The following is a 22,052-nucleotide window of genomic DNA, read 5'->3' on the forward strand; positions in this document are numbered from 1 at the left end:
ACCGGCAGTCTCCAGCGTGCAGGGAGAGGCTCCAGGAGACGGAGGCCTTGCTGCTGGTTCTTTCTGGAGGGGAGGGGCTGCGGATCTTGTGTGGGGGAGGGGCTGGAGGGGAAGCCACCAGCCGTGTGCCTCCTCATAGGGTCTCTGTGGGTCTCAGTGCCCCAGCATTCCTCTCCTCTCCTGCCAGGCAGCCTGGTTTCAGCACTTAGGACTGGCCCCAGTGCCCTCTCAGCCCGTGAAGCAGTGGCCCTGCCTCGCCCCCTGCTTGCCCTTTCCGAGTTCTGGGGATGCTGTGGTTTGAAAACTCAGTTGCTAGACCTCAAAGAGGGCTGGGGTTTGAAAACAAGCACTGTTTCTTACGCGGTCCCACAGACACGGGTGAGCATGTGCCTGTCACCTGCTTAATGTCCCTCCTGTTGTCCCAGACAGGGCCCGTCATGTGCTAGCACAGTGAACTTGGAGGAGGTGGGCCCTGCTGGAGGGGAAAGCACAGCCTCTGTGTCTCCTGGCAGGCTGGCTTCGTCCGAGCGGCATGCCTTGCCTCACCACAGGGCTTGTTTTGGGCAGGTAGGAGGCAGCAGTTCCCTTTTCTGGGCAGAGGCATTTGCGGAAAAGCACACACGATTTGCCTGGAAATGTGGGGGTTGCCCTTTCAGCAGTGTGATTCTGGGCAGGGCAGTTTTTGAGCCTCAGCTTCCTCATCTGCACAATGGGTACATGAACCAGGAGTCCCTAAGAGTCTTCAGGGACCGTGGCCCTGTGAGGAGCCCCTCTTGGTCCTACTGCAAATAGCCTGTGTGACATTGAGAACACTTGAGTTTCACTCTTGTTGCCCGAGCTGGAGTGCAATGGGGCGATCTTGACTCACTGTAACCTCCGCCTCCCAGGTTCAAGCGAATCTCCTGTCTCAGTCTCCCGAGTAGCTGAGATTATAGGCATGTGCCACGATGCCCGCTAATTTTTGTATTTTAGTAGAGACGGTGTTTCGCAATGTTGGCCGAGCCGGTCTCAAACTCCTGACCTCAGGTGATCCACCCACCTCGGCCTCCCAAAGTGCTGGGATTACAGACATGAGCCACCGCACCCAGCCTAGGAACACGTCTTACCTTCTCTGTCCAGTAGAGCTGGAGACCTAAGCCTGCTTTAGGTCTTGTTATCAAGAGATCCTAATAAGGGCCAGTTGTGAGCTGGCAGTAGGGAATGCCCTGGGGACACGGGCACTGTAGAACTCTGTGGTGGCCCTAAAACCCTGGGAATACCCACGTCTTCTCCAGCTTGATCACAGAGGGCAGGGGTTCCCCTAAAGGACTGAAGAGCTCCAGTCTGCCCCACAGAACTTCAGCCTCAGCTCCAGGTAGGACCGAGATGCAGCGTCATTGGTCTGAAATTCGCCGGCATCACCCAGCCAGGGCACAGGGTGTTCAGAGAGCCTCTGGGCCTGGGAGGACTTGAAATGTCCCTGAGTCACCCCAGACGACCTGGCTGGTGTGGATGAACCGCTGGGCAGCTGCTGAGTGTTGCTCTTCCCTCCTGGCCTCTTATCTCGGGTGACTGGAAAACGAGGTCCCTTCCAAGTCAAACGAGAGCTCATTGGGCCTGGCACGCATGCGTGGGTATAAGGGAAATGGCGTTTCCGGTTCCGGGCCTCCCTGACGACACAGCCTCAGGGCCTGGTGCTTCCTCTGGGAGGAGGCCCAGATGCTGGTCCTTCAGTGACTGCTCTCAAGCCCAAAGGACACCCCAGAGGTGTGCCACGTGAGAACATGTGCTGAATCTCAGACCTCAAAGGGAGCCTTCTTTGCCTGAGAACCTACAGCTTGCACTCAGCCTGAGTCAGCACAGGCTTCTAGAACCTTCCTGCAGAGTCTGGTTTAGCCAGCGTGGCTCAGCATGTTCCTATCCTTGCTTCCTTCCTCTTGGAGGAGATGGTGGAAAACTCAGCCTGAGGAGCTGAGAAAGGGGTAGGAGAAAAAAAATCATGAAGAGTCGGAGGCAAAAGGACCTGTGGTTTGGAGCGGCGGGAGGAGGAGGAGGGAGGATTGAAGGCCACGTGTGTGGGGAGGATGAGCTTTAGATTCTCCTGCCAAGGTCTCTTCAAAGTCCTTAGCAGAGCGGCCTTGGTCGTGATCATCAGGGAAAGACTCGAAGCGAGGAAGGAACTTTGCTTTTCCAAATTACTTCAGATACCCTTTTCCATCAAGATGGGCTTTCTTCCTGAAAATGAGTTCACTGGCCTTTAATATTCTTTTTTATGATTCTTAAGTTATATTCAATATTAAAAATTTAGAAATTACATTTATCACTGGAAGAATGTTCTTAAAGTTGCTTAATTTTTATGTTCCCAGTGGGCCTCCTTGACTTTGAGAAAGAACCAGTGTTTACCTTGGACTGTCTGCATGGGGGCTTGTTTTGCAGTTGAAATTATTTCTAAAGAGGTGAAAAAGACTTATCCCCTCTACCATAGGTCTCTGGGTGACTATGGAAGATGGGACAAGACTCTCCACAGGCCGGACGGTTAGACAATTAGACCAATCCAGACAGAGTAAAGTGGTTGGTTGTGGGCATGGGGGGTTAGTCAGAGAAACTTCTGGATGCTCCAGGACTCAGACCCAAATAGCTGCATTTATATAAAGGCTTCCTGCAGTCTCTGCACATGCCACTGGTGGTGCCCCTGAGTATATGTCATCAGCGCCAGGCCCCTGTGAAGAAGGGGCCGGGGTCTGGGACACTCACTGCCCTGCCTGGAAGAGGCCTCAGGTTTGACCCCCAAATTACTAACGTTCCAGCAGCGGCTGCATCACTCGATCACCCTGTCCCCCGTGCTCTGGCCTTGGCATATGCCACCCATATTCAGAAATAAGATTGAAATCCAAGTGCAGCTCCTTAGAACCCTAGCCCGTGAAATCTGAGGCAGTCAGATAAAAGGGACCTCAGAGATCAGAAGCCCTGCCTGTGACAAACTGAGGCCCTCTGTTCCCTTTCTGTGAAAATGCAGACAATGATGCCCTGCGCTGCCAGGGAGAGGGAGCCGAGGTAGACAGTGTAAGAGGCTCTGTGACCCACGCTGTGCTGCTGCATTGGGGGACTGGCGATACTACCTGTTCAGGCCATTTTACCGTGGGATCCAAGTTCCTTGACTGAGCTCTGGTACTCCCTACACCCCGGATCACTCCTACCCCAAGGCTGATGAGATTCCTCTACGAGAACCAGCAGACGCAGAGGCCAGAGAAACCTGCTGTTCTCCTAGGTGACTGCTCTGGTTTTCTGGGTTCATTTTGGGATAGCAGGGACGCCTTGAACATGGGCCCCCTGACATCACTTTGTGTTGGGATGGTCATTGTTCCTCTTGAGGCTGTGTTTCTGCTCCAGCGGACACTCTGGGCCGCTTCCATGCCCCATTTTCTGCACCCCCGTTACCTCTCAGGCTGACACCCAGACCGGTCATTCCTGGCTCTTTATGATCAAATACTGCTTCATCTTGATTGAGCAGTGGTGCTCGGCATTGTCCCCAAAGAGCCACTTGTGTGTGGCCTTCTCCTGGAGGCATATTCCTTCCTCTTCCCTCTGCCACTGGTCCCCATATCCTGCGCCTGGCAAGCTCAGTGCAGGGTCACTGTTTGCTGATCCTTGCTGCAGGCATGGAAGATTTGGGAGCCTTCCTGCTGAGGTTGGTAAGGATACCCCGGGCTGTGGGCAGCCTCTTTGCTTCCCAATTTGCTAGAGAATAGAGGCTGTTTAAGACATCTGAGCATCCTCTCCGTGGTCCCCGCTCCTCACTCAACCCCACCTGTGTTCAGGTGCTGTGGACACAGGAAACTACACGGGCCGCACAACTAGCTGGGCAAGTCCCCTCCCTCCTGGGTCCTCTGGGGAGCAATATGGATGCGTGGACTCCATGGAGCACGAGGTGGTCCAGGACCTCGGCTGGCATGGGTTCTGCCTCCCTGCCCCTCATGCCCTCCCTCCCTTTGGGTCTCTGCTGCACCTTGGTAAATGCCTCCATTCCCACCCATTGAAGGGTAAATCGAGCTCCTTGGTGGTAAAGCACCCGCTGTCCCTCGTCAGAGGGTCCCTTCTCTATGATGTCATGATGTCCTGGTCTGCCTGGTGGAATTTTAGCTGGTTTATAACCTGGTCCTGAAATGAACCACTTGGAAGAAGCAGGGTAAAATGAATGCACAGCTGCCACTCTGCGTCCCCACCCTGTGTGACCCCATCACCGCAGGCTTTTGTGGCAAGATGACAGCATCTTGGTTTGTGTGAGAAGCTTATTTTTGCCAAGGCTGTTATCACCAGGCAGGGACCAGAGCTCAGTTTCACTCACAGGCCAGTCACAGCAAAACACAAACTGAACCTGTGGATTGCCCCTGTAAGAATGTCTAAAGGGAAAGCTTCCCCCTCAGCAGGATCAAACTCTTGGCAGCACCCTTTGTGATACGTGAGACCTTGAGGAAGGTTTCCTCGTTTCCAGACGCACAGCAATGATCTGGTGCTGGGAAGTGGCCCCTGAGGGCCACTCTGGGCAGGGTCCTCATTTTATTCCCCCCTGCTTTCTGCTTCACCACGCTGATCCTATCCTGGGATTGGGTGGGGAAGTCTGTCTGCATGGGACCAGCGGGGTAGCATCTCCAGGCTGAGAAGCCAAGTTGGTTCTCCCATGATGTGTTCCCCACTCTGACGACCCGCTCCCATGCCTGTCCCTGCCACAATGGGCCTCCCAATGTTCCTCCTTCCTCCAGGTCACTGGCACGGTCGCTGCAGCCTCCTCTCTGTGGGTGAGGACTTGGGTGCCTCTCCCCTCCGCCTGCACACCCCTTGCAGCACACGCAGGCTTTGATATTTCGGGACTGGAGGACAGAGGGCGGTGCCCTAACCCTGGCTCTCACAGGGAAGTGTGTAGGTCTTTCTTCTCTCCTCCAGATGGAAGCATTTGGGTAGAGGACCTAGAAGAGGCTAACAGTTCATGAACTGTGAACCTAGATTGGTTTCTAAATCTGCTGAGAGAAAAATTGAAATTGCAGTGACATTCCTTCTAAAACAGCCATCATCCTCCTTGGCTCTTCTGCAGCTGGCTTTCACCCTAACCCACAGTGTGCCCTGGGCTGTCACAGGACCGCAGCCCCGACCCAGCCTTTCTGAAGTGCTGGGCTTGGGGCTCAATGAATTGTTCTAAAGCAGAAAACAGTTTTGTTCCAGACTGGGTTCAGCTTCATGTGTCTTGACATGGTCTCTATTCAGGATTTCGTCCACTGCTTCTCTCTCCCTTCTCCTTTTCGAGATCACAGATGAAGACAGGAGGGCAGTAGGTTCTCCCTGGGTTGCTGCTATCTTGAGAATGTGGACTTTGGAGCCAGACTCTCTGGGTGTAGTCCCTGCTTCTGCTGCTTACTCAGTGTGTGACTTTGGGCAAACACCTTGACCTCTCTGTGCGTCGGTTTTCTTGGCTGTGAAATGATGTATCATCTCAGAGCACCCATGCCTTGGGGTTGTGTGGGGAGTGAGTAAGCCGGTCTAGCACGGCGCCTGGGGACGTCATCAGTCAATTCCAAAGTTGGCTGTGATGAGGATGTAGCAGAGGATGCTAGAAAGAATCTGGGACTTGGGGTCCAGAGCCCCGGGTTCAGGTCCCAGCTCTGCACTTGCTGGCGGTCTGATGTGGATTCTACACGTCACAGTGTTTGCATGCGGACTTGCTGTGAACACCTGCCGGTTGGTTCACCCCCGCACACCGGGCTGACTGTTTTCTCTCTCCACAGGCACACGTTCTGGCAGTTCCGCCATGAGAACCCCCAGACCAGGGTTGGGGGCCCACCCCCCGAGGGGCTGCCAGGCTTCAACAGCGGGGTGATGTTGCTGAACCTGGAGGCCATGCGCCAGTCCCTGCTGTACAGCCGCCTGCTGGAGCCTGCGCAGGTGCAGCAGCTGGCCGACAAGTACCACTTCCGGGGCCACCTCGGGGACCAGGACTTCTTCACCATGATCGGCATGGAGCACCCCAAGCTCTTCCACGTGCTAGACTGTACCTGGAACCGGCAGCTGTGTACCTGGTGGAGGGACCATGGCTACAGTGACGTCTTCGAGGCCTATTTCCGGTGTGAAGGCCACGTCAAGATCTACCATGGGAACTGCAACACTCCCATCCCGGAGGACTAGGTGAACCCCTGCTTTGCCCTCGGGGCCTCCAGATCTGGGGGAAGGACGGGGCTCCTTGGGCCAGACCTGAGGGCAGTGTCTGACCCACTAGACAGACACGACAGGGACGTCCTGAGATCAAGGTGCTGAACCCTCCTGCTGGGCAGGTCACTGTGCCGAGGCCACCCGCTAAGGACTGGCCTGTGCACTGCTGGCGCTGGAGACCTTATTCCTCCAAGGAGCAGGTGACATGAAGGACAAATGCATGGGCATCTTCCATTGGCTAGGAAGCAAGCAAGAAGGAAGGGGAGAAAAAGCTGCCCCTTGCTGTCTGCCTCTAAAGAATGGAACTCCTTTAAGACCCGGCCTTTCTTGGGCGAATATAACTTTAATTTATAATGACAGGCTTCCATTGTTCAAGAAAGTACAAACGGTACTGCTTTAGCACCCATTGAGCCCCAGACGGGTAAGGTAAGCCAAGGTTTTAACGACCAGCCCAGTATTTAAGCGTCCAAACAATGCCGACCCGCTGCACATTCACCCTGGGAGGCTGCGTGCGTATTCTCCTGACGCTCACGCCACTTGGCGTAGGTTTTGAGATCACCTCTTTGGGGAGGGACTTCAGGACCAACTGGGGCCTGCATAAGAAAACTTACCTCATTATTAGAGCACTCACAGCGTTTATCTCCCAGCTACATCCCAGAACCCCATTATCCTTTATTCAACCATACCAGCTCCAGGTGAGACTATCTGAAAGCAAACTCATCATCAAAGAACACCATTGGCCACCGCATTGGCCACCACAAGGACATGCAAGAGAACCATCTGGACTGGGAAGACTCATTCCAAAAAAGAGCCCAGGCCACGCACAGGGGCCACACCTGTAATCCCAACACTTTGGGAGACCGAGGTGGGAGGATCGCTTGAGCCCAGGAAGTTGAGATCAGCCTGGGAAACATTGTAAGACCCCCACTGCTACAAACAAAAATTAAAAATCAGCCAGATATGGCGGCTTGTGCCTGTAGTCCCGGCTTCTTGGAAGGCTGAAGTGGGAGGATGGCTCGAGCCCAAGAGGTCACCTCAGTGAGCTGTGATCAACAGCACTGCACTCCAGCCTGGACAATAGAGACCCTCAGCTCAAAACAAAAACAAAAACAAAAAACAATCAGAAACCAAAAAGGATCCCAGCCGTTCAGTTCACAGATGTGACCATGTGGGCTCAGAAGAGATGTCACTCATGGGCTAGTAAGCATTCTAGTTAGTTTTAAAAAATCCCCTCTTACTGTACCACGTTAGACCACACACCTCAGTAGAAATTAAAGTGTTGTTTCTTTTGATGGGTCCTCCTGTAAGTAATCTGTAAACACGAAAGTCCTGGCGGTCCATTTTGTATCATCTAGCTGAGGTCCTTGGAGAAATGCTGTGGGATTTTCATCTTATTTTGTTCAACTTCATTTACTTTTTTATATCTTTTTCCCATGAGTGAGAATAGCTAATAAATAATTTTTGAGAACACAATGATTCATGTTGTTTGTTCTCTGGTCAGTTTCCAGCTACATGAAGGCTCTGAATAAAGTGTGTAATCAATGCCATTTAACTCCCTGCCCCCACCTCCTGTGATGAAGGTAAGGGCTTACAGGAGGTCTCCAAGGACCAAGGAGAGGACACTTCCGAGAGGACATCAGGGAGGGTAGTATTGGCGTGCTTGGGTCAAAGCAGAGAATCATTTCGTTCTGGTATTGGCAGGTCTGCCTGCACCTGGGAGCAAAATCAACACCATTTCTTCTCATCCCTCTTACCCCAGACTGCCCAGTTACATCATGCCTGAAGAGGTGGAGCACACTCCTCCTAACCCTCTGCAGTGACAGAATCCGTCAGTTCTCTTACTGGATTTCCTGTTTGTGGCTAACCATTATTGAATGCCTGCTGTGTGCCAGCCATTGTATTGGGGGATTTATTACACTATTGATAATATTCATGAGAACTTCATGAAGGTCATCCTATTTCTAAAGCCGATTGTAAGAAAATATGAGAGACGTGGACAAAGTCATAGGTTTGTCAGAGCATTTATTATAGAAAAAAACTGGAAGCAACTTAAAATGTAGAAGAGGGGCTGGGCATGGTGGCTCACGCATGTAATCCCAGCACTTTGGGAGGCTGAGGCCGGCAGCTCTCTCAAGCTCAGGAGTTCAAGACCAGCCTGGGCAACACGGCAAAACCCCATCTCTACAAAAATACAAAAATTAGCCAGGCATGGTGATGCACAACTGTAGTCCCAGCTACTCAGGAGGCTGAGCTGGGAGGATCACTTGAACCCAGGAGGCAGAGGCTGCAGTGAACTGAGACTGCGCCACAACATTCCAACCTGGGCAACAGAGCAAGACTCTGTCTTAAAGAAAAAAAAAAAGTGGCCAGGCACCATGGCTTACACCTGTAATCCCAGCACTTTGGGAGGCTGAGGCGGGTGGATCACATGAGGTCAGGAGTTCGAGACCAGCATGGCCAACATGATGAAACCCCTTCTGTACTAAAAATACAAAAAATAGCTGGACATGATGGTGGACACCTGTAATCGCAGCTACTAGGGAGGCTGAGGCAGGAGAATTGCTTGAACCCAGGAGGTAGAGGTTGAGTGAGATGAGACCACGCCATTGCACTCCAGCCTGGACAACAAGAGTGAAACTCCATCTCCAAAAAAAAAAAAAAAGTGGAATAGGGGAGCAGATGAATAATATATGCTTCATCCATATAATACTTTAGGCATTATATGAAGAATATGTAAAAAAAAAAAAATATGTAACGCCTCAGGAAATGCTTATAATATGCTACTAAGTAAAGAATGCAAAATGTAAGAGTATATGATTCCCAGGATCCTAATTTTATTTTTAAATTACGTATATAAATGTGTATATATATCAATGTACACACACATATGTATGTATAGATGTATACCTACACACATGTATGTATAAAAAGAGAGTCTATTCTGCTATATTCCAACTCCTAAAAACATAGGTATATCAAACACATTAAAAAAAATATTTCAATGGGAAAAAGTGAGTTAAAGGCTAAAGAATTTTAGACTCACAATAATAAAGGTATTGTTCTGCAATAATTTCCATAATTAAAATGTTTCTATAGCTATGTGTGCATTTTGTTATTGTAAGAAAAAAAAAAAAAAAAAACAGGCAAAAGCCAAACAACATCCCTCATTTGCTTTTGAGTTCACCTCTCAGGAGCTTCCCCTCTATCACCAGTGGCCTTGACCTTCCAACCCCACAGTGACCAGCAGAATAGCACTCCACAGGCACCTCAGACCACCGACAGAGCAGCCGGGGTGGCTGTGCCTCACCATTGCCATGACTGGTCATACAAGGATGGTTAGTTCCTTGCGCTGTGTTTAACTTGCTTCATGGAAACTTCCACTTTTGAGAACGTGCCTGTACATATGAGGAGAATGGAAATCTGAAAAGAAAATATTTCTGGGTACTAGGATTAAGGTGCTTTTTATCTTCATCTATATTTCTGTATTTTCTACATTGAATATTAATTACTTTTATAATAAGATAATAAATGCTATACATTTCTTTCTCTTTTTTTGAGATGGAGTGTCACTCTGTTGCCAGCCTAGAGTGCAGTGGCATGGTCTTGGCTCACTACAACCTCTGACTCCCTGGTTGAAGCGATTCTTCTGCCTCAGTCTCCCGAGTAGGTAGGATTATAGGCATGCGCCACCACACCCAGCTAATTTTTGTATTTTTAGTAGAGACAGGGTTTTACCATGTTGGCCAGGATGATCTCAAACTCCTGACTTCATGATCCACCTGCCTCTACCTTCCAAAGTGCTGGGAGCCACTGTGCCCAGCCAATAAATACTATACATTTTAAACCATACCCCTTTTCCCCAGTTCCAGGTGAGTGTCAGCCTGGCCACCTTACAGCTCCTGGCCGGCCAGGGCAGATATCACCCATAAGAAAACATCATCTAGGCTGAGCCGGCTCCGGGTCTTCAACTTTCCCTGTGGATGCCCCAGTTCTCCAATAACAGTGATCTAAGAATAGCAGCTCTAGACCCTGCTTTCATGCCTCAGATGCTGTCATCTTTTGTGTATACACAAAGTCCACCCTACAAATGATAATGGCCTTTGGAAAGCGTGCAGGCTTGTTGAGAGCTTTGTTGTTCTGTGTGTGTCAAACCAAAGGGACTGCAGCCTCTCCTTCAACAGCATTTCATCAAGTCAAAGCATGACGCATTGGTTCACGGCCCCAGCCCAGAGCACACCGGGAGTTTGTAGGTTAAGGTAGTAAGTGCAGCCGTGACGTGGCACCTGCTTTGACTAGAGGCCAAACCTCTGCTAATTTTAACACTTCCTGGCTGATCTTAGTATGGGAGGCCTGGGGGCTGGGCTAAATCTGGAGGTTGGCAGGAGGCAGAATTTCCCAGCAAGCAGGTGGTGTAGTGGAGACAGCCTCACACCTGAGACGGAGGCCTGGCTTTGGGTCCACATCCTGCCCTCCCTACCTGGCGATCTTGGACAGACAAGGCCACCACTTTCCCCAGTTTCAGACACTAGTAAGAGCTCCTCCAAGGAGCGTGGAAGGAGGAAAAGATGTGTAAGGACTTGGTAAGCTGCGAAATAATACAGATGTAAGGGGATTATAATCATTATGACTTAGAATATTCTTTTTTGTTGTTGCCCAGGCTGGAGTGCAGTGGCGCAATCTCCACTCACTGCAACCTCCACCTCCTGGGTTCAAGCGATTCTCCTGTCTCGGCCTCCCAAGTAGCTGGGACTACAGGCACATACCACCATGTCCAGCTAATTTTTTGTATTTTTAATAGAGACAGGGTTTCACCATGTTAGCCAGGATGGTCTTGTTCTCCTGACTTCGTGATCCACCCGCCTCGACCTCCCAAAGTGCTGGGATTACAGGCATAAGCTACTGCACGCAGCCTTAGGTTATTCTTTTTAAATCATAAATTACAGCCATTTTGGAGTTCATGAAATGTGTTGGCAGCATCTCCGTAACCTGAGCAACAAGCTGTGTGTCCTAAGATGGATGAAGAGGCAGGGGCGTGGGTTAGATGCTGGGGCCTCTTACTAGGAGCAGCTTGTCACCCCTGGCATGGCCTGCGGAAGGAAGCAGAGGCCCAGGGCCCTTTTGACAGGAGGCCGTGCGGCTGGATGACAGGGGAGAGGAGAGCGATGCTTAGGGCCTGTTTCAGGGAAACAAGTGAGGGCTTGAAAGCGCGAGGCTGAGAGCATGAGGGACAGTGATGCCTGTGGCCAGGATTATGAGTAGGACCCTCGCTCTTCTTCAAGGCATACAGATACAGAATGACCCTGTTAATTTCACTTTGCTGGACTCCATGTGGTTGGAGGCCACAGGAGGCTGATCCTGGGCCCGGGGGTGGGGCTGGCATTCGAGCGGGTTGCCCCTCTAGTTGCACAGACACCACTGTGTTCCCACCACCTCTTGCATCCAACTGTACCCCTGGACTCTGCCTCCCTGGGATGCAGGAGCTCTGGAATCTTTGGGCTTCCTGCACCCAACTCCACTGCCAGGCACAGGGTGGGCCCTTGTTAACTCTCTACCACTTGCCTGTGAATAACTGAAAATCCTGCCCACCTCCTCAGTACACGAGAGAAATTGAAGCAGTGGATTCAGGGAAAAGAAGGGCAGAGTGAGTGGAGACAGGCTCAGGGCTGCCCAGCTCACAGAATCCCAAGGGGACCACTGGAGGGAGGGATGGGAGAGTACCAGGCACATGGGAGGACTTGGCACCAGGGCAGGCTGAGGGGTGGAGGCTCAGAAGTGAACGCTCCTGGCAGGAAAGGCCCCTCTGTGCCCCCACTGGATTAATATCCCGTGTTCACATTTGTCCTCTCCTCTAGCTTAATAGATTCCTGGGACATGACAGTCTCTGCAGCAACTGTTTTGCCATAAAGTTCTCCCCACTACCCCACCATTTTTTTGAGCCAAAGTTTTGCTCTTGTTGCCCAGGCTGGAGTGCAATGGCCAATCTCAGCTCAACGCAACCTCCGCCTCCCGGGTTCAAGCGATTCTCCTGCCTCAGCCTCCCGAGTAGCTGGGATTATAGGCATGCGCCACCACACCCGGCTAATTTTGTATTTTTAGTAGAAACAGGGTTTCTCCATGTTGGCCAGGCTGCTTTTGAACTCCCAACTTCAGGTGATCTGCCTGCCTTGGCCTCCCAAAGTGCTGAGATGACAAGTGTGAGCCACCGCGACCGGCCAGAATTCCCTTTATCTGATGGGGGACACACTCAAATGTTCTATTACCCTTGCTCCACAGAGCCCAGCTAGGTGCCTGAAGCACAGACAGACAGGCAGGAGATGCTTAGGGAAGGAGTGAGCTCCCCGTCCCTGGGGGTGTGCAAGCAGAGATGGCCATGTGAGCTCTCGAGGAAAGAAAATGGGATGAAAGTCGAGCAACAGACGAGAGCTTGTGGGGCCTGACCTGGGCGTCCTGAGAGCCCTGGGATTCTAGATTTCCAAGCCCATTTCCCTCCTGGTCTCCACAACAAACTCCCCTGAGAAACAGTGACTCTTTGCTCCTGAGCACATTCAGGTCCCAGCTTCAGAGGCTCTGCCTATTTCTAGGAAGGGGACTACCCTCTGAACAACGGCAGGACTGGGTCCTTAGGAAAATTCCCTTAGTCACCACTCTCCCTTTTCCCCTTTCCCGCAATCTCAATTTCCTATAAAAAGCACCACAGAAAGCCACCCTGAGCTTTCCAAAAACAGAGACACAGAAGAGTGTGAGATGTCTTGGGGAAGGGGCGCCCGCCGTACCTGTCCTGAAGCTGGCGCGGATCGTGGCTCGGTGGAAACATTCAGTGCCCAGGAAGAGCCCTCTTGGTTTGATTTGTGCGCTGGACAGTTTCCAGATCGAACCACGCACTCATGGTTGGGCTAAAACCCCGAGAAGGGAGGGGGATCAATACAAGGAGCCTTAGGAAGCAAAACACAGTATCTTTTTATTTTTTATTTTTTTATTTTTATTTTTTGAGACGGAGTTTCACTCTTGCTACCCAGGCTGGAGTGCAATGGCGCGATCTCGGCTCACCGCAACCTCCGCCTCCTGGGTTCAGGCAATTCTCCTGCCCCAGCCTCCTGAGTCGCTGGGATTACAGGCACGCGCCACCATGCCCAGCTGATTTTTTGTATTTTTTAGTAGAGACGGGGTTTCACCATGTTGACCAGGATGGTCTCGATCTCTTGACCTCGTGATCCACCCGCCTCAGCCTCCCAAAGTGCTGGGATTACAGGCTTGAGCCACCGCGCCCGGCCACAATATCCTTTTTAAAAATTGCAGCCAACATTTTTAAAAAGGAAGATTGACAACCTTACCTAAATACAGAGGGAACCGTCATGACCCAGTTGAAATGACATTGACCTGTGCCAGAAGGTGCTGTCATTTCTTTTTCAAACAAACAAAAACGCAGAGGCTGGGTGCAGCGGCTCACTCCTGTAATCCTAGTAATTTGGGATGCCAAGGGGGGCAAATCGCTTGAGCCCAGGATTTCAAGACCATCCTGGGCAAGGTGGCAATACCCATCTCTACAAAAATTTAAAAAAAAAAAAAAATTAGCCAGGTGTGGTGGTGTGTGCCTATAGTCCCAACTGCCTGAGAGGTTGAGGTGGGAGGATCCCCTGAGTCCAGGACTTCGAGGCCGTAGTGAGCTGTGATGGTGCCACTGCACTCCAGCCTGAGCAACAGAGCGAGACTGTCTCTGAAATCATAATTTTAAAAAGATGTCATCGATAAGCACAGCAGCCCTCTTGACTCTAGCAGAATGCGTATCCTCTGTGGAGGCTTTGGTTACGGTCTGACTCCACTTGGGTTCAGCGTGCAGAGCCTGGGCCACCTTGCTGCTCGACCAGGGCCAGTACAGGAACCCTCCAGCCTCAGATAGGGAGTGCCTGCCTGCCATAAAATGCTACTCTCCTGCTTCCTGCTGTGCAAATGGCAGTGAGACCTTCACTCTAAAATCACGTTGTTAATTTCAGTTGCCCTTTCCCCTGCAGCGCTCCTTTCACTTCCAGTTTGCCTTGGGGTAAGTGGGGGCTGGGGCGCGGAGTGGTAAAGATGGAAACAACTCTCCTGCCCCTCGTGAGTCCACTGGGTGACGAAATAATCTGTACAGCAAACCCCCATGACATGATTTTACCTATATAACAAACCTGCACATGTTCCCCTGAACCTCAAATAAAAGTTTTTTAAAAAGAATTAAAGATCATTTTCAACTGTGTGCTTTAGGCATAGCTAAGTCAGACTGGTCTCCTTCCCTAGTAATAGATTTATCGGAGTTGACTGTCATTATTTCACTCGGATCCCCTTTCAAATCCTGCCTCCAGTAGAGAACAACCTTTTCATTTGTGCTCCCAGATATACTTTGTGCTAGAGCCACCTCATACTGGGAGAGCTGACTATTAATTTTTCAAGAATTTTGTGATTCAGTTGTTCAAAACAACCATTATTAAAAATTGAATTGTCCGGGAACGGTGGCTCACTCCTGTAATCCCAGCACTTTGGGAGGCCGAAGCGGGCAGATCACAAGTTCAGGAGTTCAAGACCAGCCTGGCCAATATGGTGAAACCCTGTCTCCACTAAAAATACAAAACTTAGCCAGGTGTGGTGGCACGTGTCTGTAAACCCAGCTACTCCGGAGGCTGAGGCAGGAGAACTGCTTGAGGCGGAGGGTGCAGTGAGCCGAGATCACACCACTACTCTCCAGCCTGGGGGACAGAGTGAGACTGTCTCAGAATAAATTAATTAATGTTTAAAAATTTAAAAATGAAAATTTAATTATATAAATAATCAATTAACTAGATCCTAAAAAACAAAGGTAGTCAATATTCAAAATACATCAATTCTTAATTATTGTCCTACATTTTACTATTATCTATGTCCTTGAGGTTTGTGTATGGTAGAAATACTATATGAGAGTGTACTACTATCCAACAGCAGGGACAACGAGCAGGTTGGAGGATGTGACTTACAGCTCCGTGCTGCCTCCGGACTTGGCTGGTCAGGCTGTGTGGGCAGAACAGAGAGGGGTGAGGGGCAGCCCAGCCCAGAGTCCATGCCTGTCCTGAGGCTCTGCTCATTTCAGAGATGGGCAGGCTGGCCCAGACTTGCAACACTCACTCACCCTAGGTGAGCCCTGAGACACCCTTTTTGAGATAGACAAGGCATCTCTGGAATAATAGTAAAAATAATAATAATAGGGCCGGGTGGGGTGGCTCACACCTGTAATCCCAGCAATTTGGGAGGCTGAAGCGGGTGGATCACCTGAGGTCAGGAATTCGAGACCAGTCTGACCAACATGGAGAAACCCCATCTCTACTAAAAGTACAAAATTAGCTGGGCACTTTGGGAGGCCAAGGAGGGCGGATCACAAGGTCAGGAGATCGAGACCATACTGGCCAACATGATGAAACTCCGTCTATACTAAAATGCAAAAAAAAATTAGCTGGGTGTGGTGGTAGGCACCTGTAATCCCAGCTACTCGGGAGGCTGAGGCAGGAGAATCACTTGAACCTGGGAGGTGGAGGCTGCAGTGAGCCGAGATTGTGTCATTGCACTCCAGCCTGGGTGATGGAGCAAGACTGAAGAAAGAAAGGAGAGAGAGAGAGAGAGAGAGACAAGAAAGAAGAAAGAAAGAAAAAGAAAGAAAGAGAAAGAAAGAAAAGAAAAGAAAGAGAAAGGAAGAAAGAGAAAGAAAAGAAAGAAAGAAGGAAAGAAAGAGAAAGAAAATACATATGCGTCTGTCAAGAATAGTAGGTAGGTGGGAACCTGGGGGACCGTGGGTTTGGGGAGGATGTTACATGGCTCAGCCACCAGAATGTGACCGGTGATGGCTGCTGGGGCCTTATCTCCCACCTCAGGTGATCCACCCTCCTCTCCTCAGAGCTGGGGAAGGAGACTTTGTCTCACTTCACCATTTCCATGTGGCCAGGCCTGTATCCCTCCACACAGAGTAGCGGGGCCTGGGCAGGAGCTGGGGGCTTCTCCTGCTGCCTCCCTCAGGCATCTGGGTACGTGGGTGTCCTATGGGCCTCTTGGAGTTGTGTCCTTCTTCCCGTAATCCCTACTGCCTGGCCTTTTACAAGGCTCTTTTGCACAGCACGGGGCCTTGCCCTGGCCTGTGCCTGCCCTTCTTCCCTGGTTCCCCTTCCAAAGCCTGGGGAAAGAGAAATTGCTCACACCTATCTTCTGCCTGGGATGCCCTCCCCTCCCTGTCTTTGAAAGTCCAGCCCATCCTACCAAGTTTCTCTTCAGTTCCCTGCTTCCACCCCACTGGGATGTGACCTCCCTACCTTGAAATCCCCTCTCCATGCATTCTCTACCTCTCCTGATAGGACCTTTTTTTTTGAGACGGAGTTTCACTCTTGTTGCCCAGGCTGGAGTGCAATGGCGGGATCTTGGCTCACCGCAACCTCTGCCTCCTGGGTTCAAGCAATTCTCCTGCCTCAGCCTCCTGAATAGCTGGGATTACAGGCGTGCACCACCATGCCCAGCTAATTTTTTTGTATTTTTAGTAGAGACAGGGTTTCTACTGTTGACCAGGATCCATGTTGACCAGGATGGTCTTGATATCTTGACCTCGTGATCCACCCGCCTCGGCCTCCCAAAGTGCTGGGATTACAGGCGTGAGCCACCGTGCCCGGCTCTGATAGGACCATTTTTGGTCTCGGGCGTAGGTATTTGGAATCTGTCCTGAATTCTGCCCTAAACTGAGCCTGCGAGGCATAGGAGGCATCTCTCTGTGTTTCTCTAAATAAGGACCTGGCCCAACGCAGGTGCTCAGTGGCTACACAGTGAAGGGACACTGATGGACACAGGGGACCCCACCTCCCCACTGTCCACCAAATGAGAAGTTAAAATCTAGAGTGTGTGCTCATGGCAACATGGTGGACTCCTAAAAGTCTATAGAGCTTTTAGGACTTCAAGGCATGGGGATGGACATCACAGACTGTCGGTCAGCCGGCCACTCTCAGTGCTGTTAGGATGTTGTTTGCATGGGACACACTTTGAGTTCCAAACAGCCTAGTGTTCCATGAGCTCATGGGAACAACTGTCTTGGGTGAACTTGGGGACCGGTTGTATCTCCAAGCCCCAAGCCCAGGTGCTCGTCTGAAAGCCAAGGTGGGAAGAACAGGAACACTCCTGAAGTGGGAAGCAGCAGGTGTGAAATGGAAAGGCATCCAGCCACTGTCCTTGCCCTTTTAAATTAGATAGGCCAGGTGCCTGTAATTCCAGCACTTTGGGAGGCCAAGGCGGGCAGATCACAAAGTCAGGAGTTCGAGACCAGCCTGGCCAACATGGTGAAACCCTGTCTCTACTAAAAATACAAAAATTAGCTGGGTGCGGTGGTGGGTGCCTATAATCCCAGATACTTGGGAGGCTGAGGCAGGAGAATTGCTTGAATCTGGGAAGCTGATGTTTCGGTGAGCTGAGATTGTGCCACTTCATTTCAGCCTGGTGACAGAGCGAAAGACTCCATCTCAAAAAAAAAAAAAAAAAAAAAAAAGAAAAGTCTGAAGCTGTCTCCCCACTCCACCCCTCCCTAGCTTGCCCCATAAGGGCAGAGGACACTGGAAATTCCACTGTGGCTTGGATTGCAGCTGTCTATTTCACTGTGTGTCCTAAATATTCTTCTCTGAACCTTGAAGGTCAATATCACAACACTTCCTGGATCAGAAATAAAATATCAGTTGTTAGATCCACTTAGCCAAGGTCCACCTCTGAGTATGCAGTGAGGTCGCTCTCCCTTTCTCTTTCAAGACGGAATCAATCTCTGCATAATTAACCCCGTCTGACTCAGTGTTTAATATGCAGGTGTGTCTGCCCAAGGCCTGTGGCCTGTGGCCTGCGACCTCCTGGCTTGCTGACTGCTGTCTGTCTGCTACTGTTCTACCCAGACATATTTTTCCAGCTCCACTGTTGCCAAAATGCACCAGTTAAACACTTAGCTTCAGGGAGGAAAGTATATCAAGGACTCTGGAAATCCTCCTATCCCATGCTGACAGGAAGCTCAGGATCAGAAGGAACCTGTCTCAGGAAATTTCTCTAGGTCTCAAATTCTAGATTTCGCTCAGCCATTTTTTTTAGCACCTTAACCTTTATTGATAATGCTTTTGGAGCCTAAGAATATATATTTGATGTTTTAGCATTTGATAATCATCTACATACAGAATTGTATACGTAAGCATACAGCTTGATGCATCTGTTCAAACAGAACACACCTGCGTAACCACCTGGTCATTTTTAAAGTGCTGATTTATCCAAATAAGATTTCATCAGGAGGGAAAGCCCTACCTGTGGGTACAGATAAGAGCCTGTGTTAGACACAAGTCCTCATGCAAACTGGAAAGTAGGTTTAACTGTCGCCTTTGTATAGAAGAGGAAATGCAGGTTTAGACAGGTGGGGCCACCTGACTCGTAAGTCCGAGGGGCTGAGACTCAGCCTGTTCCTTTGCCTGCAGGTGTCCTTGGGGGTCCTCGTGTTGTCCAGCTAGGGGTCTGAACATGTGTCTTCTTGGGGTCAGGCAGCACACACTGTCCACTTCTTTGCTGAGAACATTTTCAGTCCATTGGGAGACCAGAGCCTACGTATACCTATTCCCAGCTGATAGGTGGCACTTACCAGTCATGTGCTCTCCCTCCCCGTCACCTGCATTGAGTTGGTCCATCACTCAACATTTAAAAACAGTATGGCAAGGACACTGGCCAATCGGAATGACACCAGCCATATGTAGGGCTGGAGCCGAGGCGGACACGGCGGGTGTTACATCAGGCTCCACCCTTCAGTGGCTGGGGGGTGGGAAGGAAGCCTTGGGGTAGATGCTGGGCTTGGTGGCAGGACAGGGGAGAGAGGTTCTCTCGGGCTCAGCAACTGTACAGAAGTACTTCAATATTTCAACAACTAGCCTGGGTACCCTGGTGCTTCCTGACCCACCATCAGCTCTGATTGGAAATTCTATGTAGCACAGATCTGTTCCTTGCTCCCAAGGAGCTTGCAGCCCAGCCGAGGAGACAGGCGACAGGATTACAATCAGAGAGAATCACACTTTGGTCTCAACTGGTCATTTGTCCATCTGTCCAAGCGCCATGTAGCGCAGGCCAGCTACTTGTCAGTTACCTGGATGATGAATATCAGAGGGTCTCTGTCTTTGGGAGTGCACTGTTTACAAGAAACAAGAGGCATCTGAACAAGTAACCGCAGTGTTGTCTTTGGCTTGGGTTGATATGCTGGACTGGAGACCACTTTAGAGCACTGTTGTGGGAATCACAGAGCCTTTAAGACTTACAAAATCATCTTCTCTAAATCCCCGTGTTTCAGATCAGGAGACCGAAATTCCCAGAAGAGCAGTTGCACACTCCAGGCTGGAGGATGTGGGCAGAACCAGACCTCCTTGCCTCCCTCCCAGCCCCCAACCCAAGTACCACGTTCCTGATCCTATCCTGGAAGCAGCTATGTGGAGATAGACAAACTCTTGGCGGGGGTGATGTGGCAAGGTGACAAAGGGGCAGGTCACAACACTGTCACAAGCGGATGTGCCAGAACCCACAGGCATGACCCCCAGGGGATGCTGGTGTAGGGACATCTGCCCTGCCCTTCCCAGTGGGCCTAGTTCTGGTGGTCTCTTAGGTGTCAAATTATGTTCCATTTATTTGCTTAAGAACACAATGCTGAATATACTGTTTTTAGGAAGTTTTATGTCGAAGTCCCCTAAGTTAGGAAAATAAATAAAGACGCTGGAGTTTTAGAATGGTCTTCGAGTGCCTGCCATATCCATTTCCTTGGAAGCCCCTGTTTCCTGGTGATGTCTGATAAGGGGTTTTTCAGGAATTGAGTGGAGCTTTTCCGGGAGATGTCACATAAGAAACCTCACCCTGGGTTCCAAAGGCCCAGTTACATTGTAACTAAATCACAGATTCACCAAAGTGTACAGGCTCACCTTTCTTTACCTGCACCTGGACACTCTTTTTGAAGGAAAATGGATTTTGGATGTAAGCATCTCCGTGATTGGTCTATGCTCCCAGGGTCATAAGACTCCTTGAAAGCAGACACTCCTGGAAAGCAGAGGTTCAGCAACCTCTAGCCAGGTTCCCCACACAATTGGAGAGCCTGTCCCACCCTAAGGCATGCTCCACTTGCCAGGGAGTCTTGAGAACTGGCTCAGCCCCTCTCCTGGCTGCTGAGAGACCCTGCCTTTTTTGGGCGACCTTGTGCTTATGGGGAAATTCCAAGCTTCTCCGGAAACTGTCTTAACTGCCTGGAATCCTCTTTGACTTGTCTGGGCTGGCTTAGTCCTGGGAGGAAAGAAAAGTAAATAAATGTAAATCTGTTTGATCAGAGACAGAACATTTATCTTTCAACAGGAAGCTTCCTGAGGAAGAACAGCAAAGGGGTTTGGAATGAGTGAGCTCAAAGTCTCAGCCTGCTTACAAGACGTCCCCGGGGCGGGGTGGAGGGGCGGCTGGCTGTGATGGCACTGCAGTCACACTGGGCCAGGCCCCAGTACTGCACAGGCACTCGGAGCCCTGCCCTTCTCCCTCGGGGCACCCCAGGGCAGTACCGCCCTCTGGCCCAGCCCATGGGCCTGGCCAGGCTCCCAGTGGAGGAGGAGGAAATGGTCTTTGCCTTCGGGCCGGCCACCTTCAAGGAGACTTGGGATCTTCTTTGGGGCTAGGGAGGCAGTGCTAGGGGTGGAAGGCAGGGCTTAGAAGCCAAGCTCAGCTCAAGTGCGCCCTGTGGGTGATCCTTGACAGGGATCCTCAAGGAGGGAGAATGCTGGTACCCTTCCAGTTTGGGCCTGGGCGTCGCTTGCCTGGGACACTTGTCACATGCCCTTTGTTAAAGACGCACGCTTTGAATGAAGAGACTCCCCAAACAGGCTTTGTGTGAGCAACATGGCTGTTTCTTCACCTGGGTGCAGGTGGGCTGAGGCCGAAAAGGGCAAAGGGCGGTGGGATAGGAGTTGGTTTTATAGGTTGGGGCAAATATTTTGGGGAGGGGCAGGGGTGTTACGGAATAAGATCAGTTACAGTGGTGGGGGTAGGGGCAAGGAGTATACATTACCTAAGTTCAGTTACATCTTAGGTAAGGGGTAGGGCATAAGAGTAGTTCAGATGGCAGGGTGGGGTGAGGAGTATTCAGGTTATCATAATAACAGTTAAGATGGCAGGGTGGGGCGAGGGGAAGCTTATGTTTGAGGGGAAGCTCCGCTGGGTGATTGGGGATAATAGCGATCGAAGGCGGGGGGTGGGCAGGGATCAGCCAAGGCAGGCAGGACTTCAGATTTTCTGGGTCCAGGCTTGCACATGGAGGCCTGACACCCTTTAAATCTCTGTCATTGTCTGGCTCTAGCCAGACACATCGCATAGCCTTTTGATTCTATAGAACAGTAAGGCTTCCAAGATTCTTTCCTGAAGCTCAGAGAAATCCAGTGGCCTCAGGGTAAAAGCCCATTTGCTAATCTGCACAGCTGGTGAAAAGCCAAGGGTCTCTCTCTTAAACCCCACTCAGCAGATGAGGTCTACTCTGGAGGCCTGAAAACACCTTAAACATATCACACAGAAAGCTGGCTCCATACTTGGCCCCTCTTCCCTTTGCCCGTCCCACAGTGCCCCATCCTTCCTTCCGCTGGATGTTGGAGGACTCGAAAGTTATTCTACATCTCCCCAATCCCCTTAACATTTTAAATCCAAATCCAGGCAATAATTCAATGTTCCAGCGATGTCCTTTGTGACCCTTTTCATTGCAGTTGATTTGGTTCTATTGATCCCTTTTTTCATTCATTCATTCATGACACATTACAGCCACAGAGGTGGGAGGATTCAGGCCCTGCCAGCGGGAGAGTTGCACGTACAACCAACAGCCA

General features: G+C 50.6%; 1 protein-coding gene across 1 annotated transcript in view; it reads left to right on the plus strand.

The window, feature by feature from the left end:
- The window catches only part of XXYLT1 (xyloside xylosyltransferase 1), a 192,749-nt gene extending 185,827 nt beyond the window's left edge, over positions 1–6,922 (plus strand). The window contains exon 4 of the mRNA XM_032298206.1: positions 5,757–6,922. Coding sequence (XP_032154097.1) covers positions 5,757–6,153 — 397 coding nt within the window. The 3' untranslated portion in view covers positions 6,154–6,922. The remainder of the gene's footprint in view (positions 1–5,756) is intronic.
- The last annotated feature ends 15,130 nt before the right edge of the window (positions 6,923–22,052 follow it).

This window comes from Sapajus apella, unplaced genomic scaffold, assembly GCF_009761245.1.
Source record: "Sapajus apella isolate SASKATOON/1434 unplaced genomic scaffold, GSC_monkey_1.0 scaffold38, whole genome shotgun sequence".
NCBI classification, from domain to species: Eukaryota; Metazoa; Chordata; class Mammalia; order Primates; family Cebidae; genus Sapajus; species Sapajus apella.